Below are 17871 nucleotides of genomic sequence, written 5' to 3' on the forward strand. Positions count from 1 at the left end.
AAGAGATGGTATTGATGGCGCCTATCGCGATAGGAACTGCAATGATGGCACCTATTGCGATAGGGATCACTTCACTGGTGCCTATCACAGTAGGGACTGCATTGCTGGCACCTATCGTGATAGGGACCACACTGATGGCGCCTATTGCGATAGGGACCGCACTGATGGCGCCTATTGTGATAGGGACTGCAACGATGGCGCCTATTGCGATAGGGACCGCACTGATGGCACCTATTGCGATAGGGACCGCACTGATGGCGCCTATTGTGATAGGGACTGCAACGATGGCGTCTATTGCGATAGGGACTGCAACGATGGCGCCTATTGCGATAGGGACCGCACTGATGGCGCCTATTGCGATAGGGACTGCAACGATGGTGTCTATTGTGATAGGAACTGCAACAATGGCGCCTATTGCGATAGGGACCGCACTGATGGCGCCTATTGCGATAGGGACTGCAATGATGGCACCTATTGCGATAGGGATCACATCACTGGTGCCTATCACAATAGGGACTGCAATGCAGCCACCTATCGTGATAGGGACCACACTGATGGCGTCTATTGCGATAGGGACTGCACTGATGGCGCCTATCGCGATAGGGACTGCAATGATGGCACCTATTGCGATAGGGATCACATCACTGGTGCCTGTCACAATAGGGACTGCATTGCTGGCACCTATTGTGATAGGGATCGCACCGCTGGTGCCTATCGCGATAGGGACCACACCGCTGGTGCCTATCGCGATAGGGACCGCACCGCCGGCCGTGGCCCCGTTACCTGCGATCCGCACAGGACGGCGCCGAGCAGGTGCAGCAGCCGCAGCCGCAGCTGCGCCGGGAGCTGCTGGTCGGGCTGGAGACTCTCTGGGGGCAGAGGGAAAAGTGTCAGGGGGGAACAGCACAGGGAAAAAGGGACAAAATCCCTTCTCCACCCCCAAAAATACAGCGAAAAAATCCCTTTTCTGCCCCAAAAAGGAGTGGGAAAAAAACCCTTTTCTACTACAAAAAATAGGGGGGAAAATTCCCTTTTCTGCCCCAAAAAATAGTGGAAAAAAACCCATTTCTTCCCCGAAAAGGAGTGGGAAAAAAATCCCTTTTCTACTACAAACAATAGGGGGAAAAATCCCTTTTCTGCCATAAAGAATAGTGGGAAAAAAACATTTCTTCCCTGAAAAGAAGTGGAAAAAAATCCCTTTTCTACCCCAAAAAGGAGTAGAAAAAAAGATTCTTTTTCTACTACAAAAAATAGCGGAAAAAAATCCCTTTTCTACTACAAAAAAAAGGGGGAAAAAATCCCTTTTCTGCCCCAAAGAATAGTGGAAAAAACCCCATTTCTTCCCCGAAAAGGAGTGGGAAAAAATCCCTTTTCTACTACGAAAAATAGGGGGAAAAAATCCCTTTTCTACCCCAAAAAGGAGTAGAAAAAAAGATTCTTTTTCTACTAAAAAAATAGGGGGAAAAAAAATCCCTTTTCTGCCCCAAAGAATAGTGGAAAAAAACCAATTTCTGTCCCGAAAAGGAGCATAAAAAATCCCTTTTCTACTCCAAAAAAAGATTCCTTTTCTACTACAAAAAATAAGGGGAAAAAAATCCCTTTTTTACTAAAAAAGGAGGAGGGAAATCCCTTTTCTACCCCAAAGATGGGGAATAAATCCCTTTTCTGCACAAAAAAAAATATGGGAAAAAATAGGGGGGAAAATCCCTTTCTAAAGAGAGAAATAGGGAAAATAACAAAATAAAATAGTAAATAATATAATCTAGAAATAATAAATATATAAATATTTTTATATATACACACACTAAATATATAAATAATATAATATATAAATAATACAATAAAATAGAACAGGGAAATGATTTTTTTCCAAATCAAAAAATAGGGACAAAATTCTTTTGTCCAAAATAAAAAAAAAATAAGTAAAAAATTCCCTTTGCACCCCGGAAAATAAAGGGAAAAAATCCCTTTTAAATTCAGGAACAGGAACAGGATCCTGGATTTACACAGACAGGTGTGGGATATCCTGGGAATAGGAACAGGATCCTGGATTTGTGGGACAGGTGTGGGATATCCTGGGAATAGGAACAGGATCCTGGATTTGTGGGACAGGTGTGGGATATCCTGGGAAGAGGAACAGGATCCTGGATTTGTGGGGCAGGTGTGGGATATTCTGGGAATAGGAACAGGATCCTGGATTTGTGGGGCAGGTGTGGGATATCCTGGGAATAGGAACAGGATCCTGGATTTGTGGGACAGGTGTGGGATATCCTGGAGCCCATATAGGATCCCATATATCCCTGGACACTCCCATCCCTATGGATCCCATATATCCCTGGACACTCCCATCCATATGGATCCCATATATCCCTGGACACTCCCATCCCTATGGATCCCATATATCCCTGGACATTCCCATCCCTATGGATCCCATATATCCCTGGACACTCCCATCCCTATGGATCCCATATATCCCTGGACACTCCCCATCCCTACGGATCCCATCCTTTCCCATTCCCATTCCCAGCTTTCCGTTACCCTGGAGGAAGGCCCCGAACTCGGGGGGCAAAGGGGCTGCTGTGAACTTGTATTTACTCCTCTCCTTGGCACTGATGAATTCCCTGGAGAGAGGCGGGAATGGGAATGGAGGGCGGGATTTGGGATGGGCTGGGATTTTGGGCTGGGATTGGGGATGGAGGCGGGATTTGGGGATTGGGTGGGATTTTGGGATTGGGTGGGATTTTGGGATGGGGGAGGGATTTTGGGATGGGCCAGGATTTTGGGATGGGGGCAGAACTTTGGGATGGGGGCCAGGATTTTGGGATGGAGTGGGATTTTGGGGTGGGAGTGGGATTTCAGGATGGGCCAGGATTTTGGGGTGGGATTTGGGACTGGGATTTTGGGATGGGGCCAGGATTTGGGATGGGGCAGGATTTGGGATTCAATGGGATCCGGGCTGGGCGGGATTTGGGATTCAGTGGGATTGGGGCTGAGGCAGGATTTGGGATTCAGAGGGATTTGGGTTGGAGCAGAATTTGGGATTCAGTGGGATTGGGGCTGGGGCAGGATTTGGGATTGAGTGGGATTGGGGCTGGGTGCCCCCCGGACTGGGTGCCCCTGGACTGGGTGCCCCCCCGTGCTGGGTGCCCCCCGGGCTGGGTGCCACCCCGGGCTCGGTGCCCCCCGAGCTGGGTGCCCCCCGGGCTCGGTGCCCCCCCGTGCTGGTTGCCCCCGGTGCTGGGCGCCCCCCGGGCTGGGTGTCCCCCGGGCTGGGTGCCCCCCCGTGCTAGGTGCCCCCTGGGCTGGGTGCCCCCCGGGCTGGGTGCCCCCCGGGCTCGGTGCCTCCCGGGCTCGGTGCCCCCTGGGCTCGGTGACCCCGTGCTGGGTGCCCCCTGTGCTGGGTGCCTCCCGGGCTCGGTGCCCCCCGTGCTGGGTGCCCCCCCGGGCCGGGTGCCTCCCGGGCTGGGTGCCCCCCGGGCTCGGTGCCCCCGTGCTGGGTACCCCCCGGGCTGGGTGCCTCCCGGGCTGGGTGCCCCCCGGGCTCGGTGCCCCCCGGGCTCGGTGCCCCCCCCTCACCCGCGGAGCTGCCGCCTCCAGGTTCGCTGCGGGTCGAGGCAGAACTCGCAGAGCTGCAGCCCGAGCACCATCGCGCTCTCCAGCCCGGCCCGGCCCGTCTCGCCATCGCCCCGCAGCTGTCGCGACAGGGACCGCGATCGGGATCAACCCCACGGCCCGAAACACCCCCCACTCCGGCTGAGCCCCCCCCCCACCCCCGGGAAGGGCAGCAGCGCCCCCCAAACGCCGCAGGGCACACGGAGGGCAGCGCTGCCCACCCCGAGGGCAACACCGCACCCCAAACACGGGGTGAGCCCCAGACTGTGGCAGCACCCCAAAAACTGCACCAGCCCCCCAAAAACTGCACCAGCCCCCCCAAAAACTGCATCAGCACCCCAAAAACTGCATCAGCCCCCCAAAAACTGCACCAGCCCCCCAAAAACTGCACCAGCCCCCCTAAAAACTGCACCAGCCCCCCCAGTGCATCACAGCCCCCCAAACACGGGGTGAGCCCCCCAAATTATGGCAGCACCCCCCGAAGTCCAGGAATGCCCCCAAACTGCATCAGCCCCCCAAAATCTGCATCATCCTCCCCCAGTGCATCACAGCCCCCCAAACACGGGGTGAGCCCCCCAAATTGTGGCAGCACCCCAAAATCTGCACCAGCCCTCCCAAAACTGCACCAGCCCTCCAAAAATCTGCATCATCCCCCCCCTCGAGTGCATCACAGCCCCCCAAAACACGGGATGAGTCCCCCCAACCCCTGGATTTACCCCCACAAAGCATCACCCCCAAACTCCTGCACCCCCCAAGCACAGCACCCCCCCCAGAGTGCCCCCCTGCCCCAGCCGGGGCTGCCCCGTGCCCACCTTGTGCCCGCAGAGCCGCAGCAGCCGCAGCACCTCGGGCAGCAATCCCGGCGTTCGCTCCGGCTGGATGTTCTCAGGATTCCTGGGAAACACAATCCCGGTGGGGGGCACCGCCTGGGTGACCCTGGCAGTGTGGGGTGGGCATGGGGGGATGGAGGGGTCGGGGTGGGCACGGGGGGATGGAGGGGTTGGGGTGGGCATGGGGGGTGGAGGGGTTGGGGTGGGCACGGGGGATGGAGGGGTCGGGGTGGGCACGGGGGGATGGAGGGGTCAGGGTGGGCACGGGGGGGGATGGAGGGGGTGAGGTGGGCACGGGGGATGGAGGGGTTGGGGTGGGCATGGGGGGTGGAGGGGTCGGGGTGGGCATGGGGGGATGGAGGGGTTGGGGTGGGCACGGGGGGGGATGGAGGGGTCGGGGTGGGCATGGGGGGATGGAGGGGTCGGGGTGGGCACGGGGGGATGGAGGGGTCGGGGTGGGCACGGGGGGATGGAGGGGTCAGGGTGGGCACGGGGGGATGGAGGGGTTGAGGTGGGGAGGTGGGCACGGGGGATGGAGAGGATGGAGGGGTCGGAGTGGGCACGGGGGATGGAGGAGTCGGGGTGGGCACGGGGGGGTGGAGAGGTTGGGGTGGGCACAGGGGGGATGGAGGGGTCGGGGTGGCACCACCTGGGTGACCCTGGCAGTGTGGGATGTGTGGGGTGGGCACAGGAGGGATGGAGGGGTCTGGGTGGGCTCCGGCACTGGATGTCTGGGATGGCCAGGGGGGGATGGAGGGGTCGGGGTGAAACCCCCTGGGGTGACCCTGGTGGTCTAGGATGGGCATGGAGGGGTCTGGGTGGGCTCAAGGGGTGGCACTGGATGTCTGGGATGGACATGGGAGGGATGGAGGGGTCGGGTTGGGCACGGGGGTGGCACTGGATGTCTGGGATGGGCACGGGGGGGTCGGGTTGGGCACGGGGGTGGCACTGGATGTCTGGGATGGGCACTGGATGTCTGGGATGGGCACGGAGGGTCGGGGTGGGCTCAAGGGGTGGCACTGGATGTCTGGGATGGACATGGGAGGGATGGAGGGGTCAGGTTGGGCACAGGGGTGGCACTGGATGTCTGGGATGGGCACAGGGGGTCAGGGTGGGCTCAAGGGTGGCACTGGATCTCTGGGATGGGCACGGGGGGTCGGGGTGGGCACGGGGGTGTTGCCCACCTGCAGATGATGATGAAGAACTTGAGCAGCAGCAGTGCCTGTGCCAGGGCAGGTCCCTCGCCCTCCTCCCGTGGCACCAGCGCCACGCTCTGTGCCAGCCTCTGGCTCAGCACCTGCAGCACCTCCTGCGGCAGCACCGGGATCTCTGCCAGGGGCTCCTCCGGCCTGGGGGGCACAGCGGGCAGGATGGGACCCACAGACCCCACCTCAGGCCTGGGGGGCACAGCGGGCAGGATGTGACCCACACCCCCCACCTCGGGCCTGGGGGGCACAGGGGGCACAGCGGGCAGGATGGGACCCAAACCCCTCACCTCTGGCCTGGGGGTCCCTCAGAGGTGCTGGGGTCTCTCAGGGGTCCCTCAGGGGTGCTGGGGGGTCCCTAACAAGTGCTGGGGGTCCCTAACAAGTGCTGGGGGTCCCTAACGGGTGCTGGGGTATCCCCCATGGGTGCTGGGGGGTCACCCATGGGTGCTGGGGCTCCCTAACGGGAGATGGGGTGTCCCCCATGGGTGCTGGGGGGTCACCCAAGGTGCTGGGGGTCCCTCAGGGGTGCTGGGGAGTCACCCAAGGGTGCTGGGGGTCCCTAACGGGAGCTGGGGGCCCCTAATGGGTGCTGGGGGGTCCCCCATGGGTGCTGGGGGTCCCTCAGGGGTGCTGGGGGGTCCTCCATGGGTGCTGGGGGTCCCTCAGGGGTGTTGGGGGTCCCTCAGAGGTATTGGGGAGGGTCCCCCATGGGTGCTGGGGTTCCCTCAGGGGTATTGGGGGTGTCCCCCATGGGTGCTGGGGGTCCCTAACGGGTGCTGGGGGTCCCCCATGGGTGCTGGGTGTCCCCCATGGGTGCTGGGGTTCCCCCAGGGGTATTGGGGGTGTCCCCCATGGGTGCTGGGGGTCCCTGACCTGCGGGGCTCCAGCGAGGGGAGGGCGAGGACCCTCTCGAAGCTCAGGACGAAGCTCTCCAGCCACTGCTGCAGGTACGAGGGGTCCTTCTGCGAGGGAGGGAGGGAGGGGGCTGCACTGCCGGCCAATCACAGCCCGCCCTGCGCCCCACCGGCCAATCACAGCCCACCCTGCGCCCCACCGGCCAATCACAGCTCGCCCTGAGCCCCACTGGCCAATCACAGCCCGCCCTGAGCCCCGCCGGCCAATCACAGCTCATCCTGAGCCATGCCCACACAAAGCAGCCAATCACAGCCCACCTTGGGCCCCACCAGCCAATCACAGCCCACCCTGAGCCCCACCGGCAAATCACAGTCTGCCCTGAGCACCGCCAGCCAATCACAGCCCACCCTGAGCCATGCCCACACAGAGCAGCCAATCACAGCCCACCCTGAGTCCCGCTGGCCAATCACAGGCTGCCCTGAATCCTGCCCACACAGAGCAACCAATCACAGCCCACCTTGAGCCCCATCGGTCAATCACAGCCTGTCCTGAGCACCGTCAGCCAATCACAGCCCACCCTGAGTCCCGCCAGCCAATCACAGCCTGCCCTGAGCCCCGCCCACATGGAGCAACCAATCAGCAGCCAGAGGAATAAAGCCCCCCCCCCCCCAGGAGCAGCTGGCCAATAGGGGTTGGGGGTGTGACCACACCCCCTTGGAGCCACTAACCAATCAGAACTCAGAACAGCACAACCTGTAGAGCAACTGACCAATCAGAACCCAGAGCAGCGCAACCTGTGAAACTTGTTGACCAATCAGGACTCAGAACAGCACAACCTGTAGAGCAACTGACCAATCAGCACAACCCGCAGAGCTCTTGGCCAATCAGCACGCACAGCCAAACTATGCAAACTTGCTGACCAATCAGAACCCAGAGCAGCACAACCTGTGCACTCCCTGACCAATCAGCATCCAGCATCACACAACCTGTGGAGATGCTGAACCAATCACAATCCAGAGCAGCATAACCTATGGACACATTGACCAATCAGAACTCAGAGCAACAAAACCTGTGGACTCGCTGACCAATCAGCTCGCAGAGCACCTGCCCCCACAGGCAGCAGCAGCCAATCAGGGCAGAGCTGCCCCCGCCTCGGCCACACCACCCGGAGTTGTGCAACGAGGGGTGACAGAGGGGACAGCCCCGGGCTGGGCACACCCACCCACAGCACCCAACGGGGCACCCCAGGGTCACCCCTGAGCACCCAGTGGGGCACCCTGGGGTCACCCCTGAGCACCCAATGGGGCACCCCGGGGTCACCCCTGTCCCTGAGCACCCAATGAGACACCCTGGGGTCACCCCTGAGCACCCAGAGTGACCCCCTGAGGTCACCCCGGTCCCTGAGCACCCAATGGGGCACCCCGGGGTCACCCCTGTCCCTGAGCACCCAATGGGGCAGCCCGGGGTCACCCCTGAGCACCCAGAGTGACACCCTGGGGTCACCCCTGTCCCTGAGCACCCAACGGGGCAGCCCGGGGTCACCCCTGAGCACCCAGTGGGGCACCCTGGGGTCACCCCTGAGCACCCAGTGGGGCACCCCGGGGTCACTCCTGTCCCTGAGCACCCAAAGGGGCACCCCGGGGTCACCCCTGAGCACCCAATGGGACACCCTTGGGGTCACTCCTGTCCCTGAGCACCCAAAGGGGCACCCCGGGGTCACCTCTGAGCACCCAGAGTGACACCCTGGGGTCACCCCTGTCCCTGAGCCCCCCAAAGCAGCACTTTGGGGTCACCCAAGTCCTGATGCAGCACCCTGGGGTGCCCCCACTTGGCAGGGACTGTCCCCTTTTGGGGACACCCCTCTTGCCACGATGACCAACCCCCCGACCCCCACCCTTGGGGGGCAGAGGGTCCCTCAGCGCTCCCCCCACACCATGCCCCTCTCCAGCCCCCCCATCACCCATGTGCCCCCCGAGGTGCCCCCCAGCCCCTCTCCAGCCCCCCCATCACCCATGTGCCCCCCGAGGTGCCCCCCAGCCCCTCTCCAGCCCCCCCATCACCCATGTGCCCCCCGAGGTGCCCCCCAGCCCCTCTCCAGCCCCCCCATCACCCATGTGCCCCCCGAGGTGCCCCCCAGCCCCTCTCCAGCCCCCCCATCACCCATGTGCCCCCCGAGGTGCCCCCCAGCCCCTCTCCAGCCCCCCCATCACCCATGTGCCCCCGGAGGTGCCTCCCATCACCCATGTGCCCCCCAGAGGTGCCCCCCATCACCCATGTGCCCCCCGAGGTGCCCCCCAGCCCCTCTCCAGCCACCCCATCACTCATGTGCCCCTCGGAGGTGCCCCCCATCACCCATGTGCCCCCCAAGGTGCCTCCCAGACCCCTCCCCAGCTCCCCCCATCACCCATGTGCCCCCCAAGGTGCCCCCCCAGCCCCCCCATCACCCATGTGCCCCTCGAGGTGCCCCCCAGCCCCTCTCCAGCCACCCCATCACCCATGTGGCCCCCAAGGTGCCCCCCCAGCCCCCCATCACCCATGTGCCCCCCGAGGTGCCCCCCAGCCCCTCTCCAGCCACCCCATCACTCATGTGCCCCTCGGAGGTGCCCCCCATCACCCATGTGCCCCCCAAGGTGCCTCCCAGACCCCTCCCCAGCTCCCCCCATCACCCATGTGCCCCTCGAGGTGCCCCCCAGCCCCTGTCCAGCCCCCCCATCACCCATGTCCCCTCCCGAGGTGGCCCCCATCCCCCATGTGCCCCCCGAGGTGCCCCCCATTCCTCCCATCACCCATGTCCCCTCCCGAGGTGGCCCCCAGCCCCCTACGTGCCCCCCGAGGTGCCCCACATGTCCCCTCCCCAGCCCCCCCAACCCCCCCGTGCCCCCCAATCCCGCCTCCCCCCAGCGCCCCATCCCGGCCACGATGCCCGGCGATCTCGGTACCTGCGCCCGGGGCTGCGCGGTGTCCCCCGTGCCCTCCATGCCCCCCGTGCTGCGACAGCGCGGCCGGAGCGGGGCCCTGGGGTGGCGGTGGGGGTGGGGTTGGGGTGTCACCTCCGGGTCCCCCCCCCCCCGTTTGTCGCCGCTGTCGCTTGTGCAAAAGCCACCACCAAAAAAGCCCCGGAGCCTCAGGAAGTGCCAAGTCACCCGCGGCCCCAACGGCGCTTCCTCCGCCCGCGGCTCCGCTGGGGCCACCCCCGTGCCGGGCACGGGGGCACGGGGGCACGGGGGGCACGGGGGGCGAGGGCATCGCCACCGTGCCAGGACACAGAGGGAGCCAGGCTGGTTTATCCCGGGATTCCCGGGAATTATAACCCAGATCCTGCCCCCACTGGACCACGGAGTGATGAGTTTGCCAGTTCTCAGCACCACGATGTTCCCTGAGTGCCCACTCGGAGCTGCCATCCCGAAATCCCGTGTGGAATGAGGGGCGATGGCATTGCCACCATGCCAGGACACAGAGCTGGCCTAGCTGGTTTATCCCGGGATTCCTGGGAATTATAACCCCCATCCAGAGCTGAGTTTGTCAGTTCTCAGCACCACGATGTTCCCTGAGTGCCCACCTGGAGCTGATGTCCCCAAAATCCCACATGGCACGAGGGGCGATGGCATCGCCACCATGCCAGGACACAGAGGGGGCCAGGCTGGTTTATCCCGGGATTCCCGGGAATTATAACCTCAATCCAGCACTGAGTTTGCCCGTTCTCAGCACCATGATGTTCCCCGAGTGCCCACCTGGAGCTGCCATCCCAAAATCCCAGGTGGCACGAGGGGTAGGTGACATCACCACCTTGCCAGGACACAGAGTCGGTCTGGTTGGTCCATCCTGGGATTCCTGGGAATTATAACCCCGATCCTGCCCTCACCACACCATGGAGTGATGAGTTTGCCCGTTCTCAGTGCCACGATATTCCCTGAGCTGGTGTCCCAGAATTCCCTGAGCGCTCACCTGGAGCTGCCATCCCAAAATTCCCCGAGTACCCACCCTGAGCCAGTATCCCAAATTCCCTCAGCACCCACTCAGACCCGGTATCCCAAATTCCTGGTGCACCCACTCAGACCTGGTATCCCAAATTCCCGGTGCACCCATCCGGAGCCGGTATCCGAAATTCCTGGTGCACCCATCCGGAGCCGGTATCCGAAATTCCTGGTGCACCCATCCGGAGCCGGTATCCGAAATTCCTGGTGCACCCACCCAGATGCAGCATCCCAAATTCCCGGTGCACCCACTCAGAGCCAATATCCCACATTCCTGGTGCACCCACCTGGAGCTGGTATCCCAAATTCCCGGAGCACCCACCCAGACTCTGTATCCCAAATTCCTGGTGCACCCACCCACAGCTGGTGTCCCAGAATTCCCTGAGCACCCACCTCCAGGGGGTGCTCCAGACTGTATCCCAAATTCCTGGTGCATCCATTCAGACCCCATATCCCGAATTCCCAGTGCACCCACCCTGATCCAGTATCCCAAATTCCCTGAGCACCCACCCCGACCCACTATCCCAAATTCCCGGTGCACCCATCCAGATCCAGCATCCCGAATTCCTGGTGCACCCACTCAGACTTGGAATCCCAAATTCCCTGAGCACCCACTCAGATCCAGTATCCCGAATTCCCGGTTCTACCACCCAGACCCGGTATCCCAAATTCCCTGAGCACCCACCCAGAGCTGGTATCCCAAATTCCCGGTGCACCCCCCCAGACCCGTATCCCGAATTCCCGGTGCACCCCCCCAGACCCGTATCCCGAATTCCTGGTGCACCCACTCAGACTCCATATCCCAAATTCCCGGTGCACCCACCCTGATCCAGTATCCCAAATTCCCGGTGCACCCACCCTGATCCAGTATCCCAAATTCCCAGTGCACCCACCCAGACCCCGCATCCCGAATTCCCTGAGCACCCACTCAGACTCCATATCCCAAATTCCCTGAGCACCCACTCAGACTCCATATCCCAAATTCCCTGAGCACCCACTCAGACTCCGTATCCCAAATTCCTGGTGCACCCACCCACAGCTGGTGTCCCAGAATTCCCTGAGCACCCACCTCCAGGGGGTGCTCCAGACTGTATCCCAAATTCCTGGTGCATCCACTCTGACCCGTATCCCGAATTCCCGGTGCACCCACCCAGAGCCGTATCCCGAATTCCCGGTGCACCCCCCCAGACCCGTATCCCGAATTCCCGGTCACCCCCGATCCGGCGGTGCCGGTGCCAGGCGGCGGGCGCTGTCCCGGCCGGGCCCGGCTGGCAGAGCCAGTTTGGTGGCATTTTTGGCTGTTGTGGCGCGGAGCCAGCTGGGAATGCCGGGCTGGCACGGCCGGGCTGGCACTGCCACCCCCGCGCCGGGAGCTCCGGAGTGCCCGGACAGGAACGGGGACAGAGCCACCCCCTGTCACCTCCCGCCCGAGCCCCCGGACAGGCGCGGGGACAGAGCCACCCCCTGTCACCTCCCAACGGAGCCCCCGGACAGGCGCGGGGACAAAGCCACCCCCTGTCACCTCCCAACGGAGCCCCCGGACAGGCGTGGGGACAAAGCCACCCCCTGTCACCTCCCGCCCGAGCCCCCGGACAGGCGCGGGGACAGAGCCACCCCCTGTCACCTCCCAACGGAGCCCCCGGACAGGCGCGGGGACAGAGCCACCCCCTGTCACCTCCCAACGGAGCCCCCGGACAGGCGCGGGGACAGAGCCACCCCTGTCACCTCCCGCCGCTGAGGGGCACGGGGTGACACCGGGGGTGACATTGCTGCCATCCCATTGGGAGGTGTGGGACAAGGCGGTTGGCACGGCCACCCTGTGGCAGAGCCACCCCTGGGGACAGGCCTGTCCCTGCCATCCCTGGGGACATCCCTGTCCCTGCCAGTGGGTGACATCCCTGTCCCTGCCAGTGAGTGACATTCCTGTCCCTGCCAGTGAGTGACATTCCTGTCCTTGCCATCCCTGGGGGCAGCCCTGTCCCTGCCAATGAGTGACATCCCTGTCCCTGCCAGTGAGTGACATTCCTGTCCCTGCCAATGAGTGACATCCCTGTCCATGCCAGTGAGTGACATTCCTGTCCCTGCCATCCCTGGGGACAGCCCTGTCCCTGCCATCCCTGGGGACATCCCTGTCCCTGTCACCCCTGGGGACAGCCCTGTCCCTGCCAGTGAGTGACATTCCTGTCCCTGCCAGTGGGTGACATCCTTGTCCCTGCCAGTGGGTGACATCCTTGTCCCTGCCACCCCTGGGGACATCCCTGTCCCTGCCACCCCTGGGGACAGCCCTGTCCCTGCCAGTGGGTGACAGAAGCTCTGCCCTATTCTAAAGCCACATCAGATAACGTGGCAGTGCCCTCATCCGGTGCCACCAGCTGGGGAGGGGACAGTGATGGGGACACTGCCATCGAGGTGGCACTGCCACTGTGGTGGCACCCCAGCCATGTCCTTGCCAGGGCCTTGGGGATGTCACCATGGCAAAGGCTGGAGGGTTTTGCTCCGTGACAGGGAGGTGACATCCTGTCCCTGGTGCCACTCAGAGGTGGCACGGCCATGCTGTGGAGTGGCACACCCTGACAGGTGGCACCTGTCCCCACCCCACCCTGGGCACCCAGAGGGTGACACGTGGCCCTGTGTGGGTGCCCTGACAGCATGACAGGACCTGGCAGGGCCAGCAGACCCCGGTGGCACGGCAGGTGTCCCCAAGGGACCACGGACATTTGAGAGTGTGGCACCTGTCCCTGTGCCACCACCACACCTGAGGGATGGCACGTGCCCCCCAGACTAACAGGGACATCCCTGTTCCCTGTGTCACCACGTGCACCTGGCAGAGTGGCACCTGTCCCCAGAGGGCCACGGACAGGTGGAGTGGCACCTGTGCCCACAGGACACCTGGTGGAGTGGCACCTGTCCCCAGAGGGCCACGGACAGGTGGAGTGGCACCTGTGCCCACAGGACACCTGGTGGAGTGGCACCTGTGCCCACAGGACACCTGGTGGAGTGGCACCTGTCCCCAGAGGGCCACGGACAGGTGGAGTGGCACCTGTGCCCACAGGACACCTGGCAGAGTGGCACCTGTGCCCACAGGACACCTGGTGGAGTGGCACCTGTGCCCATAGGACACCTGGCAGAGTGGCACCTGTGCCCACAGGACACCTGGCAGAGTGGCACCTGTCCCCAGAGGGCCATGGACAGGTGGAGTGGCACCTGTGCCCACAGAACACCTGGCAGAGTGGCACCTGTGCCCACAGGACACCTGGCAGAGTGGCACCTGTCCCCAGAGGGCCATGGACAGGTGGAGTGGCACCTGTGCCCACAGAACACCTGGCAGAGTGGCACCTGTGCCCACAGGACACCTGGCAGAGTGGCACCTGTGCCCAGAGGGCCATGGACAGGTGGAGTGGCACCTGTGCCCATAGGACACCTGGCAGAGTGGCACCTGTCCCCAGAGGGCCACGGCCACTTGGCAGAGTGGCACCTGTGCCCACAGGACACCTGGTGGAGTGGCACCTGTGCCCACAGGACAACAGACACCTCGATGACATGGCACCTGTCCCCACACGGCCAGGGACACCTCAGTGGGGTGGCACCTGTCCCTTTATCATCACCACACTTTGGTGGCATGACACATGTCCCCATGAGACCGTGGGCACCTCGATGGGGTGCCACCTGTCCCTGTGTGAGGCCACAGACACCTCAGCATAGTGGCACCTGTCCCCACCCAGCCAAAGACATGCTGGTGGCATGGCACTGTCCCCACGGTCACCACAGTGGGGTGGCACCTGTCCCCACATGGTCATGGTCACCACAGTGGGGTGGCACTGTCCCCATGGTCACCACAGTGGGGTGGCACCTGTCCCCACATGGTCATGGTCACCACAGTGGGGTGGCACTGTCCCCATGGTCACCACAGTGGGGTGGCACCTGTCCCCACATCAGCATGGTCACCACAATGGGGTGGCACCTGTCCCCACATCAGCATGGTCACCACAATGGGGTGGCACCTGTCCCCAAGGTCACCACAATGGGGTGGCACCTGTCCCCACATGGTCATGGTCACCACAATGGGGTGGCACCTGTCCCCAAGGTCACCACAGTGGTGTGGCACCTGTCCCCACATGACCACAGTCACCACAATGGGGTGGCACCTGTCCCCACATGACCACAGACACCTCGATGGGGTGGCACTGTCCCCACATGACCAAGGACATCCCAACACAGTGCCACCTGTGCCCATATGACCACAGACACCTCACCATGATGGCACCTGGCCCTGTGTGACCAGGGACACCCTGGTGGTGCCACCTGGCCCTGGATGACCAGGGACACCCTGGTGGTGCCACCTGTCCCTGTGTGACCAGGGACACCCTGGTGGTGCCACCTGGCCCTGGATGACCAGGGACACCCTGGTGGTGCCACCCCTGTCCCTGTGTGACCAGGGACATCTCCATGGAGTGGCACCTGTGCCCACACAACCACAGACCCCTCAATGACATGGCACATGTCCCCAACATGTCCCCACATGACTGGGGACTCTCCAGAGAGGTGGCTTTGTCTGGGGTCATGAGGAGCTGGTGGCTCCCTGGTGACACTGTGGGGCCAGGGGAGGTGACAGAGCCCCCCGGGTGACCCCATGCCCAGGTGGCACTGGTGTCCCCATCCCTGCCCATCCCGGTGACACTGCAGGGCCAGGGGAGGTGACGGAGCCCCCGGGTGTCCCCAACCCTGCACATCCCCCCCAGGTGTCCCCATGCCCACGGGGGGGGGGGTGACACGGGGGGAGGTGACACGGGGGGGGTGACACGGGGGGGGTGACACGGGGGGGGTGACACGGGGGGGGTGACACGGGGGGGGACACAGGGAGGGTGTGTGTGTGACACGGGGGAGACACGGGGAGGGGGACACGGAGGGGTGACACGGGGGGGTGACATGGGGGGTGACACGGGGGGGGACACAGGGAGGGTGTGTGTGTGACACGGGGGGGGACACGGGGGGGTGACACGGGGGGACACACGGGGGGGGACACAGGGTGTGTGTGTGTGTGACACGGGGGGAGACACGGGGAGGGGGACACGGCGGGGTGACACGGGGGGGGGACACAGGGTGTGTGTGTGTGTGACACGGGGGGGGACGCGGGGGGGGGTGACACGGAGGGGAGGGTGACACGGGGGGGAGGGTGACACGGGGGGGAGGGTGACACGGGGGGGAGGGTGACACAGGGGTGTGTGTGTGACACGGGGGGAGTGACACGGGGAGGGGGACACAGGGAGGGTGTGTGTGTAACACGGGGGGGTGACACGGCGGGGGGTGACACGGGGAGGGGGACACCGGAAGGGTGACACGGGGGGGGGGGTGTGTGTGACACGGGGGAGGACACGGGGGGGGTGACACGGGTGTGTGTGTGTGACACGGGGGGAGTGACACGGGGGGGGTGACACGGGGGGGGTGACACGGGGAGGGGGACACCGGAAGGGTGACACGGGGGGGGGGTGTGTGTGACACGGGGGGGTGACACGGGGGAGGTGACACGAGGGGGTGACACGCGAGGGGGGCGTGGCGCGGGATCCGCCCCCAGGCCCCGCCCCTCCGGTGGGATAATTGGGATAATTAGGGAGAAAACACGAGGGACTCTCGGGGGGTGGGACTGGGGGACCCCCCGGGACCCCCCAGGGCAGAGGTGGCAGTGCCAGGGAGGCTTTGGGGGGTCCCCAAGTGCAGGACCCCCCTGTCCCCACCCCTGTCGCCGCTTCGATGTCACCGCGGCCGCACCTGTCGCCGGGAGGTGGCGCAGGGACACGGACCCCCCAAATCCTCCCAAAACCCCCCCAAAAACCTGCCCGGGGGGTGCCAAGGGACCCCCCAACCCGCTCGGGGGTGCCAAGGGACCCCCCAACCCGCCCGGGGGTGCCAAGGGGCCCCCCAACCCCGGGGGGGACCCCAAATGTCCCCTGGGAAAGGAGGGGAAGGAGGGGCGGGATGTGCGGGGGGGTCGGGAGGGGACACGGGGGGACACACGGGGGGACACGCGGGGCGTTTGGGGACACACGGGGGGCATCGGGGGGGTTGGGGACACACGGGGGGTATCGGGGGGGTTGGGGACACACGGGGGGCACACGGGGAGGTATCGGGGGGGACACACGGGGGGTATCGGGGGGGTTGGGGGCACACGGGGGGTATCGGGGGGGTTGGGGACACACGGGGGGGTATCGGGGGGGTTGGGGACACACGGGGGGGGTATCGGGGGGTTGGGGACACACGGGGGGGTATCGGGGGGGTTGGGGACACACGGGGGGGTATCGGGGGGTTGGGGACACACGGGGGGGGACACACGGGGGGTCTGGGGAGGGGACACGGGGGGCGACACACGGGGGGGACACACGGGGGGTCTGGGGAGGGGACACGGGGGGACACACGGGGGGGTATCGGGGAGTTTGGGGACACACGGCGGTATCAGGGGGTCCGGAGAGGGGACACGGGGGGGCATCGGGGGGTACCAGAGGGGGTCCGAGTGGGGGGGGTGGGATGACGACACAGAGGGGGAGGCGACAACACCTGGGGAGGGGGACACAGAGAGGAGAGGGGGACACAGAGAGGGGAGGGGGACACAGAGAGGGGAGGGGGACACAGAGAGGGGAGGGGGACACAAAGGGGGGTCCGTGGCCCCCGGGGATGCCACAGAGGGGTGGGGGGCAATGATGGGGGGCACAAAGGGGGGGACACAAGGGAGAGGGGACACAGAGGGGGGGGACACGGGGGGGGACACAGAGATGGAGGGGGACACAAAGGGGGGTCCGCGGCCCCCGGGGATGCCACAGGGGGTGGGGGGCAATGATGGGGGGCACAAAGGGGGGTCGCGGGATGCAGCGATGGGGGGGGGGGACACACACAGAGCCAAGGGGAGGACACGGGGGGGGAGACAAGGGAGGGACACAAGGGAGGGGGACACAAGGGGGGGACACACAGAGCAGGTGGGGACGGGAATGAGGGGACGGGAATGAGGGGACGGGAATGAGGGGACGGGAATGAGGAGATGGGGATGAGGGGATGGAGGGGATGGGGATGGAGGGGATGGGGATGGAGGGGAGGGAGGGGATGGAGGGCTGGGGGTCCCCGAGCCCACCCACCTTGGCGAAGTAGAGCACCCAGAGCTCGCAGAGGCGCTCGCGGGCAGCCATGCCGGGCTGGCCCGGCTCGGCTCGGCTCGGACCAGCCCCAGCCCCAGCCCCAGCCTCGGTCACCGCCACAGCCTCGGCCACCGCCCCGCCCCGGGCCCGCCCCCAGGTGTGCGGGGCGGGGACACCTGTCCGGGTGGGGCCGCCCCGCCCCTGCCATCATTACCCTCCTAATTAACCCACCAACCCCCTCCCGGGCTCATTTTCCCGTTAAATCCCCATT

At 64.2% G+C, this 17871-nt stretch overlaps 1 protein-coding gene across 4 annotated transcripts in view; it reads right to left on the reverse strand.

The window, feature by feature from the left end:
• Positions 1-17723, reverse strand: part of NBEAL2 (neurobeachin like 2) — a 55165-nt gene extending 37442 nt beyond the window's left edge. For 3 of the 4 annotated variants that reach the window (XR_011698240.1, XM_071559866.1, XM_071559868.1), the window contains exons 1-7: positions 17601-17723; positions 6524-6612; positions 5627-5791; positions 4425-4506; positions 3577-3692; positions 2539-2621; positions 784-869 (exon numbers count right to left, since the gene is read on the reverse strand). Coding sequence is in view for 3 of the 4 variants with exons in the window: in XM_071559866.1 (XP_071415967.1) it covers positions 784-869; positions 2539-2621; positions 3577-3692; positions 4425-4506; positions 5627-5791; positions 6524-6612; positions 17601-17651 (672 nt within the window). In the remaining variant the exon portion in view is untranslated. Of the gene's footprint in view, positions 1-783; positions 870-2538; positions 2622-3576; positions 3693-4424; positions 4507-5626; positions 5792-6523; positions 6613-9444; positions 9674-17600 lie in introns of those variants that run through there. The other variant, XM_071559867.1, reaches the window with a different exon arrangement.
• Between the last annotated feature and the right edge of the window lie 148 nt (positions 17724-17871).

The sequence above is a fragment of the Pithys albifrons genome, chromosome 7 (assembly GCF_047495875.1).
Source record: "Pithys albifrons albifrons isolate INPA30051 chromosome 7, PitAlb_v1, whole genome shotgun sequence".
NCBI lineage: Eukaryota > Metazoa > Chordata > Aves > Passeriformes > Thamnophilidae > Pithys > Pithys albifrons.